Raw genomic sequence first — 16,359 nt, 5'->3', positions numbered from 1 at the left:
CACATGCTTCACAACCAGTATCAACTGAAAAAAAAACACTTCCTTTGCCCTTTCCTTTCATACTATCTTTTACCTAATTCTAGTTCTTTGTGAGGCATTCCTTTTCGTAAAATCATCTCATGTGAAGAGGCTCATTTAACCCTTAGGGGTCTGCGTTTGGGTAAGTTCCAAGGAGATGTTCTTGTGCAGATTAAATAAACATCCCAGTTTTGTCAACTTTTAGGAAAGTCCCTTCTTTTCTAAAACTGTCTGTTTTCATTCCCCTTCTATTTTCTTCTTTTAAATACCAAAAATGCAGGTTTGTGTCACATTTCTGAAGGAGAAGTTTAGAGAAAAGCAGGAACGCGTGTCAGAGACGGTCATCCCGTCGCCCCAGGCCAGACCCCTCGCGGGACTCAACCCGACGTCGCTCGGCCCGGGGGCGGCGCGCGCGGCGGAGCCTGACGCCGCCTCGAGATGCCCGGCCATTTCTAACATTTAACTACAAAACGGCCGTGAGACACCACGTGTGCGAGCGCGCGTTCCGGGTAAAAGGCCAACAATCTGGGGCGGATGGTTCCCTTTCCTTGTCTCTGGCGGCCGCAGCCGCCGCCGCCCAGGCGAACACGCCCACCCGGAGGACCTTCGTGTTCCCTTTGCTCCGTACACCCCTGCTCCCCGCCGGCGCGTCCCGCGTCTCTCCCATTTCTCCGCCCCCTGCCCTTCGCCCCCTGACCTCCGCCACGTGCGGAAAGCCACTCCCCTCGCGCAGCCGCGGCGCGTTTCCACGGCTCCGCCGGCGCCCCGTCCACGGAGGATAGGCCTGCGCACGCGCAACCCGCTGGCCTCTCGCGAGGCCGGCCGGAAGGGAACGCACTGCCACCGGGAGAACGTCCACGGACTACACTTCCCGAAAGGCCGCGCGAGCCGTTGCCCCCGGCGGCCAAGCGAACCTCCGTGGACTACATTTCCCGACAGGCCGCGCGAACCGTTGCGAGCGGCCGCGGACTACGTTTCCCGTCAGGCCGCGCGGGCCGTGGCCAGCGGCTGCCGGGCGAGGGGCCGCGGACTCTGCTTCCCGGCGCGCCGCGCGAGGCTCCGGGGCTGCCGGCCGAGGGCGGGCCGACGCGGGCAGCCCGGACGTGAGGCATGAGCGGCGCCCTCCGCCGGCCCGCTCGCGTCCTGCCGCCTCCCCGAGCGAGGGTCGCGCGGCGCGGGGCCTAGCGCGGCGACCGCCATGGAGGTGAGCGGGCCCGAGGACGATCCGTTCCTGGCGCAGCTGCACCGGGTGCAGTGTCCCGTGTGCCAGCAGACCATGCCCGCCGCGCACATCAACTCGCACCTAGACCGCTGCCTGCTGCTGCACCCGGCGGGCCACGCGGAGCCCGCGCCGCCCCGCGCCAAGCGGCGCCGGCCGTCCGAGAGCTCCGCGCTCAAGCAGCCGGCCACGCCGACGGCGGCCGAGAGCAGCGAGGGCGAGGCCGAGGAGCCGGACGACGGCGGCGAGACCGAGAGCCGAGAGAGCTACGACGCGCCGCCCACGCCCAGCGGCGCGCGGCTCATCCCCGACTTCCCGGTGGCGCGGCCCGGCAGCCCCGGCGGGAAGGGCGCGGGGCAGCGGCCGGCGGCGGCGGCGGGCAGCGCGTCCCCGCGGAGCTGGGACGAGGCGGAGGCGCCGGAGGAGGAGGAGGCGGCGGGCGACGCAGATGGCGAGGACGACGCGGGCCGCTGGGACGCGGACGCGGACGCCGCCGCCACCTTCGAGGCCCCGGGGGGCCGCCCGCACGCCCGGGTCCCCGCGGCCGAGGAAGTGCGGCAGCTGCTGCAGGGGAAGCCGCTGGCCGACACGATGCGGCCCGACGCGCTGCAGGACTTCGTGGGGCAGGGCCGCGCCGTGGGGCCCGAGACGCTGCTGCGCTCGCTGCTCGAGGCCAACGAGGTGCCCTCGCTCATCCTGTGGGGGCCGCCGGGCTGCGGCAAGGTGAGCGCGTCCGCCCGCCCCGCAGCGCCCCCGGGCCGCAGGCGCGTTCTCCGGGCGTTAACAGAGTGAAGGTGTCTGAATGCGGGGGGTGCGCGGGAATCGGGGGACTCCCGTGGCGGGCCGCCCAGAGCCGTGGTCCATCCTGTTCCGGGGGCGGGTGGAGTCAGGTGTGCAGCCAGCAGCCGGGAATTGTAGAATTTCTGTTGTGCTGCTTCCGGCTCCTTGTAGCCGTTGTTTTTTTCAGCAGACGGGTGTTCGTTAAAACTTGAGACTGTGCTCGCTTAACAGGACTGACAGAAGAACTCCTTGCCCCTGCGAGCCGCCTTCATCCGCCGTTTCCATAACTGTCCTTAGGATGGCTTATCCTTTAAAGAAGCAACATCGGTGCATCTTGGTGGCCAGTGTTTTCTTAGGGGCGGGCACAAGCCCAGAGGAGGGCACTTAGGATGTTGGGGTCTAGAGAACACGTCACTGGAAAAGCGCTGGGGAGACTGGGAAGGAGCCCTAAGGAGACAGGAGCTAGACGGAAAAAAGAGAAAGCGAGGAGGTGCTGAAATACATACTTTCCTGTCTTCAGGGAAAGGGAGGAGAGGAGCACGAGGGAGCGAAAAGCAAAGCCCAGGACGAGGCACGAAGGGGCTCAGAGCTGTGAGCGGGCCCAGAGCCCTCAGCGCACAAGGGCTCTTACGGATTTCCTCCAGTTGTTCTTTCCAGCTTCGTCTCCCACAGCTTAATCGCATCTCCGTTTATTCCAGTTCCTAGAGTGCGTCCTGCTCGTGGTGTGCCTTCTTGTTTGCACTGGAGCTTCTGAAGCCAGGAACAATCGGAGTTGACCCAGGAAGCATGGCAGCACGCGGTAGCATTCTTAGTGATTCCCTAGAGCTCTTAAGACGGTCAGAACAGCTAATCAGGTGGCGGGCGTAGAGGCAGATGGCAAGAAAAACGCCCCTGCGGAGGGGCGCTCAGAGCGCATGCCTGGCAGGAGAGCCAGTGGGCCGAACCGTTCAGAGTAGTGGTTGGTCGCCGGTCACAGCGAGGCAGATGTGGCCTGTGGCCGGGCTTGCAGAGGAGCAGCCGCAGTGCATGATGGTGCTGTGCGACTTCAGAAAACAGAACGCCCCCTTCCCACTCGTTCAGGAGCACATTTGCTCCTCGTGACACGGTCTTCCGTTTTTCTTTACCTCCGTCCTTAACTGCTATACTTCACTGCTGACAGTAATAATAAAGTTAATAACAGCGTGTGTGTGTTTATCAAGCACCCACTAAATGCCAGGCGCCGGGCGTCGCTTCCCGGGAAGCGCTGACAGGGTCGCGGTGCTGCTGTTCCGTCTCTGTCCTCAGTGGACAGTCCCACGGGGCGGGGGTCGCCCTGAGCGCCGGGGGTCATCACTGGGCTCTCAGTTCAAGGGCTGGCTCTCCTCTTCTGAGCTGCCCTGCGGAGCTTTCGGATGTGGCCCCGCCAGCCCCGTGGGTCTGCGCCTCAGCCGTCCGTGATGCTGTGTCCTTGGCTGGGAGAGGTCACGGCTGTCGCCAGGCTCTGCCGCCTCAAGGTGGCCGCTCCTTCCGGGGGTTCCAGAGATCTTAGCGTCCCCAGGAAGCCATCAAATGGGGTTAGACACCAAGGAGAGGAGATCAGGATCGGCGAACTTTCAGCTGCTTTCCTGTTTTCTTTGTAACATTCTTTTCCACTTGGAAGCGCGCTGCGCTGTTTCCGAGCGTATCTGCTGCCGAGCGCGCCTCAGCGTTCAGGCCGCGGGTGAACGCTGCCGCGGCAGCCTAGGTGCGCGTCCCTCCATCTCACCAGCTTCCACGCTCTGCCCTCTGTCGCAGACCACGCTGGCCCACATCATAGCTAACAACAGCAAGAAACACAGCGTGAGGTTCGTGACGTTGTCGGCGACCAGCGCCAAGACAACCGACGTGCGCGACGTCATCAAACAAGCTCAGAACGAGAAGCGCTTTTTCAAGAGGAAAACCATCCTTTTTATTGACGAGATTCATCGGTTCAATAAGTCCCAGCAGGTATGTTCACTTCTTTTTACTTTCTTGTGGTCCTTGTGAATGCTGACTTGAGTGTAAAGCCCGTGAGGTCACTGCATAAATGCTCGGGGCTGGGGGTGATGATAATTCTCCGTCCGCAGAAGCCTAGACCCTCAGCCCTTCTCCTTTGCCTGTGTCCCTTCACTTTTTCTTAGCGTTTTTTTTTTTTTTTTTTGGTGACCAGAAAATGCTTCCTCTATCTGATAAATGAAATTGTTGGTATACTTATGAGCTATACATATCAGAAACACCACTTTGGGTCAAGCTTCCAATTTTCGTAAGTGTTTAAACGTCAGGACTCACGGTGAGTCTAAGTTCCTAACCTAATCCTGAGCGCAGAATTAGGAAAAGGAAGGAACAGCCGACTTACCCAGGATCCTGCAGGGTGTCGACGGGGGTCAATTTCTTTTGTTTTCCTCCACGATCAGGACACGTTCCTTCCTCACGTGGAGTGTGGAACCATCACGCTGATTGGGGCGACCACGGAGAACCCCTCCTTCCAGGTCAACGCTGCTCTTCTGAGCCGCTGCCGGGTTATCGTTCTCGAGAAGCTTCCGGTGGAGGCTGTGGTGACTGTCTTGATGCGGGCGATCAACTCCCTGGGGATCCACCTCCTGGACTCCAGCCGCCCTGCCGACCCTCTGGGCCACGGCAGCAACAGCGGCTCTGAGTAAGTGACTCCGGCTCTGGCAGGGCCCTGGGGTGACACCTCCCGGAGAATCCCCGGCTGGGGCTGGAGGGGCGGGGTGGAGAAATGTCCTCCTAGGAGAGAAGGGAATGGAGGAGGGAAGTGCTGGGTTACAGACAGGCAGACAGGTGTGGCTTTGTCTCTGCAAAGGGCTCCTGGCTTTTCACATGCGCATTAGAGCCCATTGCGGGCTCATCTGTAGTTCTTCCAGCTTTAACTGTTTAGCCTCTTGCTTTAGTTCTTGGGTGTTTGCTTTTGTGCTGACAGATTTGGGTCTTTTCCTAGCACACTTCTTTTTTAAGGCTTGGAAGACTGACCACGAGAAGCCTTATTGATTATTTTCTTTACAGGATAGACTTACCTTATGAATCTTTTGAAGTTTATGCTCAGATCCCAATTTCCTGTTCTTGCAGTTTTTTTTCTTTTTAAGACACTAAGAATTAGTATAAATATTACCATAAAACTCCTTAAGTCTTTTTAGGATGACGTTTGAGCACTCTAGAAGTCAAACTCAGTTCCGTGAAAGTAAAGAAATTTTAGCTGAAAATGATGCCTTAAAGGCTGCCCCTTTTCTCCTGGTGATCTCCTTCTGTATCGTGAGAGCTGTGCGACGCACGGGGTGTGTATCGTGGATGACTGGCTGGGTTACCTGGGGCAGAGGTTTTACCTTCTTTGTATTAGGGCGCATTCCTCAGCCGCCCCGGGGTCCCGCGTCAGCAGCCATAGCGCTGGGGGGCGAGGCCCATCTGCCTGGGGCTGGCGCCTGCACCCTCACCTCCACTGCTCTGGGGCTGCTCCTCTGTGACGATTAAAGCACAAGACCGAATTTCAGGCTCGGGGCGTGGGTTTCAGCTGCCCCTCCCCGTGTGTCCGGCCTCCGCCGCTCGCTCCTGTCTTGGATGCCGGAGGAGCTATGTGGTGCCTCGTGAGAGCCCTGGATGTGGCCGAGGACCCCATCAGCACTCAGGTTGCGTGGCTTTAGGGTAGAGCCGAGGCGGGACCGCCACCCACGGTGGGAGCTCCAGGAGGGGCCTCTGCGTGCGGGGCGTGCGCCGGGGTCTGCAGGGCTGCTGCCCGCTCTGTGCGTCCAGTCCAGCTTTCCTCCAAGCAGCACGTCCACTGCAGACTCGCGGAACCGAGTGATAAAGGGAAATTGAGAGGGAAACAATCCTGACTTTTGTGTGTGTTTTTTGTGCATGTACTGGCTGTCGTTATGTGTCTGCAACTTTCTGTGCCATGTTTGTGTGTATCTAGGGTCATTTATTTATTTTATTCACGGGATGACTGTCAGGTTATCCCCTCCCCATCACGGCCATGCCGTAGTTTAAGTGAAACGAGGACCAGAGCAGCAGGCAGGGTGCAGACCATCAGGGGTCTACTCGTTAGCAGTTCTGACAAGAAGTTAAGTTGGGAGACATCATAGGTCATTGGCTCAGGAGGCTGAGACGCAAAAAGGCCGAGTCATGTGCCCCAGATTACACAGCTTGAATGATGGAGCTGGATTTTGAAAGCGTGCTTCTAACCCAGTTGGAAGAAGGAACCTGAAGTTCAAGGAGTTACTTAGTACCTCCTTGGTACTGAGTGAAAGTGCTACTGGTGAGTATTAACATTCTAACCTTTCTCTGTGCTTCTTCGTGTCCAGGCAGACTGTATTAATTTGTAAAGGATTAGGAACCAAAGGCTTCCATGTGTAATTTAGCAGTTGTGTCTTTTGACCAGATCTGCACATCACGCTTACCAGGGATATAGTTTGAAAAGGCATGTGCCCGGGGTCAGGCCCTGGAGGCTGTGGAGTCAGTAGATCTGTGCTGAGATCCACACACCTGGATTTTAGGAAAGTTCTCTGTAACGTGACACACGTCGCTCTTGTCACCCTGACCGTGGAGTGTTCCTTTTCCTTAGAGAGTCACAGAGCATTGTTTTGTCATTCAGGGAGCGGGTAACTGAGCCACGTATGTGCTTCTGCATGAAATAACAGGCGTCTTTTCACTTACTTCATTCACTCCTCCTGCAGCTTAGACATCCAGCTGTAGAATCCTCCAGGTTGCAGGAAAACAAGGTGCACGAAGATGCAGGCCTTGGAAGGAAAGGGGGAAGGATGGCGCTGGCCTTGCCGCTCGCGCTCAGGTTCCGGCTCAGACCCCATGCTGCTCTCCAGCTAGAGGACAAGGCTGTCACTTCCTTCCTCTCTGGGTCTCATTACTTTGGAATGTGATCTTTCCCAGTGCACTTAAACCATTTTTTCCCTTATTATGGCACCGTTTTTTGAATCACATTATAACGATATAGTTTATGGTCTACTGCTTATTTCTCTGTGGGATGCTGTGCAATTTCAGGCAATCTACCCAAGGTAGATTGTGCCTCCTTTAATTCTTTTATGACTTTGGAAAGTTACTTCCAAATGAAAAACATTGTAGAAGTGTACGCTTCCGTTTTACAATAGCCTTAAACTCTCGAGCCGGAGCACGGTCCCCGTGATCTGTGCAGTAGTGGCTGTTTGTTGAGGGGTTTTGCCAAAGGCGGTGCACGCGTCCCTGCCTCTGTTCTCGCGTGACCCTCCTCCGTTCCCTCTCCTGAGATCTCAAGGTGTTCTGGCGCATTTATTCCTCTTCAGAAGCTGGCTGGAGTCGGCGGGGGTTGGGACGGACTGGTGGCGGCAGGGACCTCTGGCCGTCTGGAGTCGGCAGGGGTTGGGATGGACTGGCGGCGGTAGGGACCTCTGGCCGTCCTGTGCGGCTTTCTTGGCAGCCGGTTCCCATCAGAGACTCGGCGCGTGACTGTCCCAAGTGGCACCTTGGTTAGTGGAGCCCAGGTGCTGACAGATTCATTTGTGTTTACAAAGACTCATTTTGGGCGGGGCTGAAATTGGGGTGTGGCTCACATGGAAGAGGGGCTGTGGCGCACTGGTGGCCGGGGGGGGGGGTGCCCTCCCGTCCCCTGACTCCAGACCTGATGGACAGGGTGACAGTGGAACAGTGTGGACTTTGGTTAAGAGTCTAAACAGCGAAGGAAGGATTTCCTTTTCCACCCACGTAAAACTCGTCCCCGTTTTTAAAGGCTAGCTCACAGTCTGCTAGTCGGCTTCTCTCATAGTTAGCGAGGCCCGTGCGGAGGTGTAGAAACGCGGGAGCAGCGGGAGGGCCGGGGTGTGAGGCCACCCGTCTGCCTGTTCTCTGCCCCAAAGCACTTCATGCCTCTCGGTGCATCCGGTGGACAGTCACACAGGCGGGAGGTGCGTGCACCAGAGCCCTGACCTGAAGGTGGCAGAGCAACAGGGGACTTCACCCCTTTGTTGCTGGTGTTTACATTTTTTATAATCCCATTTGGTAAACAAGTAATATTCAGAGTTCTGAGTAGCTTGCTTGTATTTCAAAATAATAATTTTTTTAGTAAGATTGTAAGCGCTATATGGTATGGCCCCAATTTTGTTTTAAAAACGAGACTGGATATTTATAGGATAGAAATTCACAAGGTGTTCAGAAGGCTCTCTCTGCCACCCGGTGTGTCCGGAGCTGCAGGTCACACCACCCAGGTCCAGCGAGGTTGACAGAGACGTGGGTGGACGGCCCATAGAGCAGATCCAGCAAATGACCTGGTAGCTGTCATTCTCTAGGTGGTACGGATAAGGGGTTTTTATGGCTTTGGTTTTTTTGTACTTTCCATGTGTCACCATGTTTAAAAATACATGTTTCACTCTGAGATTGTGGGAAGATTGAAGTTAGTCCGTTCGTTGTGCAGATGTGGAGTGCACATTCATAAAGAATGAAACATGATTTCCGTCCTCGCGGCCCGGCGGTGGCGGGGGTGGAGAGACGGCATGTCACCACCAAATGGCCCGGCTCCAGGTGACGCTCGCTCAGGGCTGCGGCTCGATCCCTTTCCTCCTACAGATGGCCCTGCGGGCTCTTTGTTGCTAGGAAGCCTTTTATTAGTTCTGAAATGAGATGTTCAGGCCGTTTGGGTCTCCCTGCCCCCCCCAAACACACCCAGATGCATATACACACACGTACACATACGTGTATACAGGTACACACATATATACACGCACACATGTATACACACATGCACACATGTATACACACACACAGATGATGTGCCGTCACCGAGCCCCGACTGCCCTCCCTCTCAGGCATACCTGGGCTGCCACACCCCCTCTGGTGTGGGCCTGTGCAACACATTCTCTTTAGTGTGGGTTGTCTAGTTTTTTCCAAATCATCAAAAATCTGCTTCAGGCCTTCCCTGGTGGTGCAGTGGTTGAGAGTCCGCCTGCCGATGCAGGGGATGTGGGTTCGTGCCCCGGTCCGGGAAGATCCCACATGCCGTGGAGCGGCTGGGCCCGTGAGCCGTGGCCGCTGAGCCTGCGCGTCCGGAGCCTGTGCTCCGCAACGGGAGAGGACACAACAGTGAGAGGCCCGCGTACTGCAAAAAAAAAAAAAAAAAAAAATCTGCTTCAGGAGCGGGCCGTCAGCTTTACAAAGAGCCAGTGAGGTGGCCTTGGTGTGTGTGGTGAGTGTCAGATGAGGAAGGGAAGAGGGGGCCCTGCAGGCGGTTCGCACGGCTCTGGGGCCCAGGCAGCTGTGAGGGGTCCTGGGAGAGTCACTCACAGCGCAGCTAACCCCTGGGGTGGGAGGCGTTCCCCAGAAGGCTTGGCTTTGGTGAGGGGGCAGGGGCTCGGGGTCGTCAGGGAGTGAGGTGCAGACCGGGGTCGTTCAGGCTGTTCACCAGAGCGAGGGGGGTGGGTGTGTGGTCAGGAACTCTGCATGGACCTCGTAGACAAGCTGGGCCCCTCTTGTGGCCACCTCCCACTCCCCGCCTTGGCCCAGCCCAGCGGCTGCCTAGGAGCTGTTTTTCAAGCAGCTGATGAAGGTTGCCGGCGACACGGGTGAGCCGTCACTTTGAACGGTTACTTTTTGCTTTGCGCACGCGCAGCTGACACCTAGCCGGGAAGAGTAAGACCCCTCTAGGTAACTAGATGTGTCACACATCTTGTGTGACTAGACTGGGAATAGGAAAAGTAGTTCAGTTAGAGTCGAAAAGGAGTCGTGGTTAGACCTCCTTTACGAAGGTCCGCGTGTGCTTAGTACCCCCGTGGCAGCATATGCCCCAGGCCTAAATCCCAGAGCCCTGCTTCTGGGTCCTGCTGTGCCCAGAGGGGCTGGGGACCTGGTGGGTCGTTTGTAAAATAAGGAACACGTGTAGGCCTATGTAGTTGTCACTCAGTATCTGCGGGGGAACGGTTCCAGGGCCCCTGCCCCAGCAGATACCAAAATCCGAGGGTGGCGGATGCTCAGGTCCCTTCCGCAAGATGGCGTAGTGTTTGCATAGGGCCTGAGCACATCCATATACTTCAGATCATCTCTAGAGGACTTGTGATACCTCACGCAATGTAAGTGACACGTAGACTGTTGTAAATAGTTGTTGGTATGCAGCAGATTCAAGCTGTGCCTTTTGGAACCATCTGGAATCTCCCCCTGACGTTTTCCATCCAAGGCTGTTGAATCCGTGGATGCGGAACCCACGGATGCAGAGGGCAGAGCGTCCAGTGAAATCACCTCGCGACTCCAGGGCGAGGCAGTTCTCAGTCTTGATGCCAACCCGTGTGACACCGTGGACCTGCTTTAACACAGTGGTTTGGGATCCAGGGCAGAGGCTTGAACCTCGGGTGCCTCGTTAGTGGCCTTGCAGGGACAAAAGGTCACAGAGTGCTGTGGGGTGAGCGTGTCCCCCACGTGTGACGCGCTCTCGGTGGTGTTGCAGGCCCTCCGTGTTCATAGAGGACAAGGCAGTGGACACACTGGCCCGCCTGAGCGACGGGGACGCGCGGGCCGGACTGAACGGGCTGCAGCTGGCGGTGCTGGCCAGGCTGAGCGCCAGGAAGGCGTTCGGGAAGAAGAGCGGGCAGAGCTACCCTCCCAGCCGCGTGCTGGTCACCGAGAGCGACGTGAAGGAAGGCCTCCAGCGCTCTCACATCCTGTACGACCGAGCAGGTGAGTGACCGCCCGAGCTGTGCGGGCCCCGGGCAGCTCCGTGTTGGTCATAGAGGCACCTCCCGCCCAGAGCCCCGTGTCGCAAACCTGCTTCCCGGTTCCTCGGGTGCACAGCAGGGCGGCCCTGAGAGCGGGGATGAAACTGCGGGAAGTTGGGTGCGCCTCTAATTTCAGAAGCTCAGTTCAGTTAGAGTTAGCTAAATGAGTTAGAATCTTTAATTCTTAGAGTCTTCACGCAAAATTAAGTTTACATAGAACTTGGTGCTTTCATTTCATAATAGCTTTTTAAAAAATTAAAGTTGACGTGTGTATTTATCTGTTTTCATAGAACCGTATTTACAGGTACCAAATATGATCCCGGCTCTTTTTAAATTCCTGACCTGGCAATATTAAATGTCGTAAGCACAGCCCGTTTGTGTCTTTTTATAAAAGACGCGGGTGCTGAAGAGAGTCTCCTGCAGGCGAGGCTGTAGGGTAGACCTGGGTCTGTGTGATTCTCGGCGGTCACACGGCAGGAACCGGAGTAGCCTTCTACACCTTTGAGAGGAAGCTGATGGCTCGAGCTGTCACTGCGTGCCGTGTCTGCAGTGCTTCCAGATGCTTCTTGGTGATGGAAGCTCCTTCAGCTGTCCGGGGCGGGGCATGGGGGAAGCTTGGCGATGACTGGTTCCGGGCATGGCCTCCTGATGAGGCCACCAAGCGGGCCATGTGGCCTCTGGGAAGCGCCTCGGCCGACTGGAGGCACTCGGGACGTGCTGGAGGCCTGTCATGGCCGCTCCCGTCTCCGTCCCGATGCAGCCCAGGCATCTCAGCCCCCAGCACTTTGTGCCCCGAAGTGGTATGACTGCTCAGAAAATCTGGACGGGAAACCGTTCCGGGTGTGGAGCATGGCTTCGCTCTGGCCAGGCGCAAGGATTGGCGACGTGACTGAAGTGTAGTTTCCAGAGGTGGAGACGCACCCGCGTGCTGGGCTCCCGTTGTTTCTGGAGGCTCTGGTCTTCCTCCTCTGTGGCTGTACTAAGGTGATACTTCATTCTGACGGGACCCTGTGGAACTGCTCTCATGTGTCATCAGACTGTCAGCTAAAAACCAGAGAGCTGCCATCTAATGTAACGGTAGCTAACGTGGAAGTTTGTCTTTTAGTTTTCAAAACCTTAGGCAGTTAGGTAACTATTAATGTTACCCCAGTTTACAGATGGCAAAGCCTGAGTTCACAAAGCAAGTGCTAAAACTCATCCTCAAATCCAAGTCTGACAGATCCTGAGGACAGGACCTTCCCCCGTGTCGGCGCTGCCTGCACGCCAGCCCGCCCCACGGTCACCAGCCTCACCCCTGCAGCACATACCTACGCACGTGCACGCACACACGCACGCGCGCTGTCAGACACATCCCAGCCGGGGGTTCCTGTTTCTCGGGGTCATGTTCCATCAGGGGGAGCCACGCACAACGGGGACCCCCGTTCTGCACAGCTCTCTGCTGCCCGCCTGGGCCAGGCCTTGAGAACCTGCACATTCTAGAAGCCTTCCCCTTCGTGCCGCCCCCGCTGTCACATCCCCACCCACAGTGGGTCGGCAGACACAAATACACTTCAGAACCTAGAGAATCATCCTCTCACGGGCTTTGTTCCATAAATACGGATGATAGCGGCCTCGCCCTGGAACCTGCTCGCTGGTACTCTTGGCCTTTTTTGTAACTCTGCTGAGACAAAGACCGCCACCCCCAGGATTTTACTTATTTCTTTTCATGTCATCTAGCATATATGGGATTTGGTAGCTAGCTCCGATATTTCTGTGTCAGAGTGAAGAGATTTCCAAATGAGAACAGGCTCTCTGCCCTGCGTTGAGGTTGAGGTTCTACACAGATAGTGTGGAATTCTAGGCTATGAAGTGGTGTATGGTAAAAGCAGAAAGAAGCTAGCGTAGAACGTCCAACTCACACACGTGCCTACAGCGCTTGCCCTGTGCCTGGCGGCCGTTACGAATACAGCCCCGTGAGCTAGCTGGTGTTGCACCCATTCTGCAGGTGAGGGACCAAGACACAGACGGGGTCAGACTTGCCCACGGTCACGTGGCCGGTGCGCTTGGCATTTAAACCCAGGCCGCCTGGCTCCAGAGCCCGTGGCCTCGACCGTGTTACCTTCATCGTGGACCTAGTAGAAGTGTGAGACCCGAGGACCTCTGCAGCGGGGGAGAATCGGGGCCGCCTCCTCGCTCACAGTCGGCGAAGCGGGCGGAGGAGAGCTGTCCTGCGTGCTCCGTGTCTTGCGGTGGGCCGGGCCCGCACTGCCGGGCCTCGCGCCCACATCCAGGCTCAGCGTCCCACACCGGTCACCGGGCAGCTTGAGCGCGGCTGTCCCACCTCGCTCTCCTCAGGCCTTCCTGGGCCCCGCGCTAGTTCAGGCTTCCTTGAAGTCAGCCGAGTGAGAGCAGCGCGTGGCTCGGATGGCGTGTGGGCGCGGACCCCACGTCCCGCCACGGCTGAGCGGTGCTCTCTGGTGTCCAGGAGAGGAGCACTACAACTGCATTTCCGCGCTGCACAAGTCCATGCGGGGCTCGGACCCGAGCGCCTCCCTCTACTGGCTGGGGCGCATGCTGGAGGGGGGCGAGGACCCGCTGTACGTGGCCCGGCGGCTCGTGAGATTTGCCAGCGAGGACGTGGGTGAGTGACGGGGGGCCCGGGCCCAGCGGTGCTGCTGCCTTTCGGCCTGGGCATCCCTTGGCTCCGTGTGGGGCAGGTGGGGAGGGGGAGAGTCAGTGTGAGCACAGCCGCTTATTCCCGGGGGGCGGGGGGTGTGCTCGGGGTGTTTGTCTCCCAGAGTCACCGTTTTCTGCTTCCTCTGCGGTGTGGACCACGCAGGAGGACAGGCCCCCTCGTTTCATCTGCACTTTGCTGCGTGTCACAGATAGTGCGTTTTTTACGAAGTGAAGGTTTGTGGCATCCCTGCGTCAGGTGGGTCTGGCAGCACCCTTTTTCCCACAGCAGCTGCTCCCGTGGCGTCTCTGTCACACTTCGGTAATTCTCGTGGTATTTCACACTTCTTCACCTCCGTTATATTTTTGTTATGGAGATGTGTGACAAGTCATCTTTGATGCCGCTACTGCAGAAAGATTGGCTCACTGAAGCTTCAGATGATGGTTAGCATTTTTTTAGCAATAAAGTATTTTTAGACATAATGCCGTTGGTGACGGTAGCATGTAAACGTAACCTTTATGTGCACTGGGAAACCAAAAATTTCATGCGACTTGCTTTATTGCGGTATTCACTTTATTGCAGTGGTCTGGAACCAAACCCACAGTCTCTCTGAGGTGCCTGTGTTGAAATAAAAGAAACATTTTAAATTTGCTTTGCAGTCAGGTGTTCTGGTTCCATCAGACAGCTCCTGAGAAAGAGATGGAAGATTCTGGACACTATTTAAAGAAAACGACCAGAAAGCTCTACCTTGCTTTGGTTTAGTAAATGTTCTGCTTTTAATGTGTCCGTCCTTGTGGCTGTCTTCACGGCCTCGGCTCCTTATGTGGGTTGTACGTAGTCTCCTGTTTTTCCTACTAGCTGTAGAGTTTTTATCCATGAGGAGACAATTCTTGACTCTGCACAGTACCCACTCAGTAAATGTCTCCAGTATGCTAGTGAGATCAGATTTTGCTGAGTGGATTCTTTTGGTCAAAGTCTGCAGGCAGTGATGGGTCAGGATGGGGGTGTGCGTTACGACTTACACGTGCCTTTGTCTCTGTGTGTGTGGCAGGTCTGGCCGACCCGTCTGCATTAACACAAGCAGTCGCCGCCTACCAAGGCTGTCACTTTATAGGCATGCCCGAGTGCGAGGTAAGGGAACCCGCTCCGTTCTTTGCAGATCGGTCCCTTGCTCTCACGCTGTGTCCCTTCGTGGTCCCTCACCGTGGGTGCCTGGGACGCTGAAGAAGCTGCTTGGCTTTCTCACTCGCATCTTAGAAGCTTAAGACTCTAGAGAGGGGACCTCGGGTGTCAGCAGGGTCATGTGTTCAAACTGGGGGAGTCCTGAGTGCCGAGGAGGTGCCCGGGGTTTCCTGGGGACAGAAGTGTCAGAGGGGCCAAACAGGAAACCTCCGCAGGTTCACCCACAAACAGGGCCGCTTCTGCTTAGCTCTGTATATTCGGGTTTCAAGAAAAATTTCATGTGATAAAATGTTCCTTCAGTTTAAAAAAAAAAAAAGAAAACCAGTGGTCTGGTTCAGCCTCTCGCCTCAAGCAGGAATGTCTTCTTTCTGTCCTAGGTGATCCAGACTGTGGGCAAAGCGGGGGAGTAAAAGCCTGGGGGCGGGGATGGGGCGGGGGTCTTCTCAGAACTAACCAGGGGCGGCGCCCCTGTGACAGTGGTGCCCTCTCGCCCAGGTGCTCCTGGCCCAGTGCGTCGTCTATTTGGCCCGAGCCCCGAAGTCGATCGAGGTGTACAGCGCCTACAACAACGTCAAGGCCTGCCTGCGGAGCCACCAGGGGCCCCTGCCCCCCGTCCCCCTGCACCTGCGCAACGCGCCCACCAGGCTCATGAAGGATCTAGGCTACGGCCAGGGCTACAAGTACACCCCCGTGTACAGCGAGCCCGCAGACCAGGACTACCTGCCCGAGGAACTGAGGGGCGTGGATTTCTTTAAGCAGCGGCGGTGCTGACTCGGAGGCTGGGCCAGGGAGGGGAGGCCCTGGATCGCCGGTGGGTGGCCTGGCGGGCGTTACAACAGGCCGACCTGACCTTCCGTGCCAGAGGTGTAAGCGTTCCTGGAGGGGGGGAAGCTTCCTTCAGCCGAACGTGTGGCGTCGAAATTGTGTTCGTTTGCACCCTGTGCGACATTATGCTCATGAAACGGTCTGGCAGCTTTGTGCAATTAATTAACGTTAGGAGGGATTATCTATTTTGTCATAGTATTTAAGTCATAATGTCATTTCAGAATTCAGTTCTGTAGGGTTTTTTTCTTTTAAAAAATGTATATTCTGGGTAGTTTCAATTGGCAAAGAATGTAATTGTGATTTAATACTGCATAGTGTTTTGGGTATTTTTTTTATATGCAAAGGTCTTATGAGCCAATAAAACTATTTCAAAGTACTTCAGTTTTTGCCTGTTTTTCCACCTGGGATCCAAGGTACCAGCTTCTGTCACCATCACAGTTTGGTAGGTAAACGCCGTGAAAGAAACATTTTCATAGGTGACGTTGGAAAGTTTGGAAGTCCGTGTATCTTTCGAAAATTAACTTTTAACCATTTTGAAGGATTGTAAATGGCTTCTGAAAGAATCAGCAGCCTCCCGGCCCGGGCCTCCCCACTTCTCCAGACTCTTGAAGCCCCGTGTTTCTAAATGATATATCCGGTTTTGCCTCAGTGTTTGCTAAAGCTAAATATGCCCCCGCACGCGCACACACACACACACACACACACACACCATACATCACACACACACACCACACACACATCACACACACACACAACACACACATCACACACACACACACACCACACACACACACACCCCACACACACATCACACACACACACACACCATACATCACACACACACACAACACACACATCACACACACACACAACACACACATCACACACACACACACACACCACACACACACACACATCACACACAACACACACACACACACACACATCACACACACACACAACACACACATCACACACACACACAA

At 56.2% G+C, this 16,359-nt stretch overlaps 1 protein-coding gene across 1 annotated transcript; it reads left to right on the top strand.

Annotated features, from left to right (window-relative positions):
- The first annotated feature begins 1,035 nt into the window (after positions 1-1,035).
- On the top strand, positions 1,036-15,749 carry WRNIP1 (WRN helicase interacting protein 1). Its single transcript, XM_030881552.3, has 7 exons — positions 1,036-1,960; positions 3,791-3,982; positions 4,429-4,670; positions 10,446-10,675; positions 13,178-13,333; positions 14,418-14,497; positions 15,044-15,749. The coding sequence occupies exons 1-7, from the start codon at positions 1,217-1,219 to the stop codon at positions 15,317-15,319; spliced, it is 1,920 nt and encodes a 639-aa protein (XP_030737412.2). The 5' UTR covers positions 1,036-1,216; the 3' UTR covers positions 15,320-15,749.
- The last annotated feature ends 610 nt before the right edge of the window (positions 15,750-16,359 follow it).

Source organism: Globicephala melas, chromosome 11 (assembly GCF_963455315.2).
Source record: "Globicephala melas chromosome 11, mGloMel1.2, whole genome shotgun sequence".
NCBI classification, from domain to species: domain Eukaryota; kingdom Metazoa; phylum Chordata; class Mammalia; order Artiodactyla; family Delphinidae; genus Globicephala; species Globicephala melas.
Note: the sequence above shows the minus strand (reverse complement) of the source record. Positions and strands in the feature narration are given on the sequence as shown.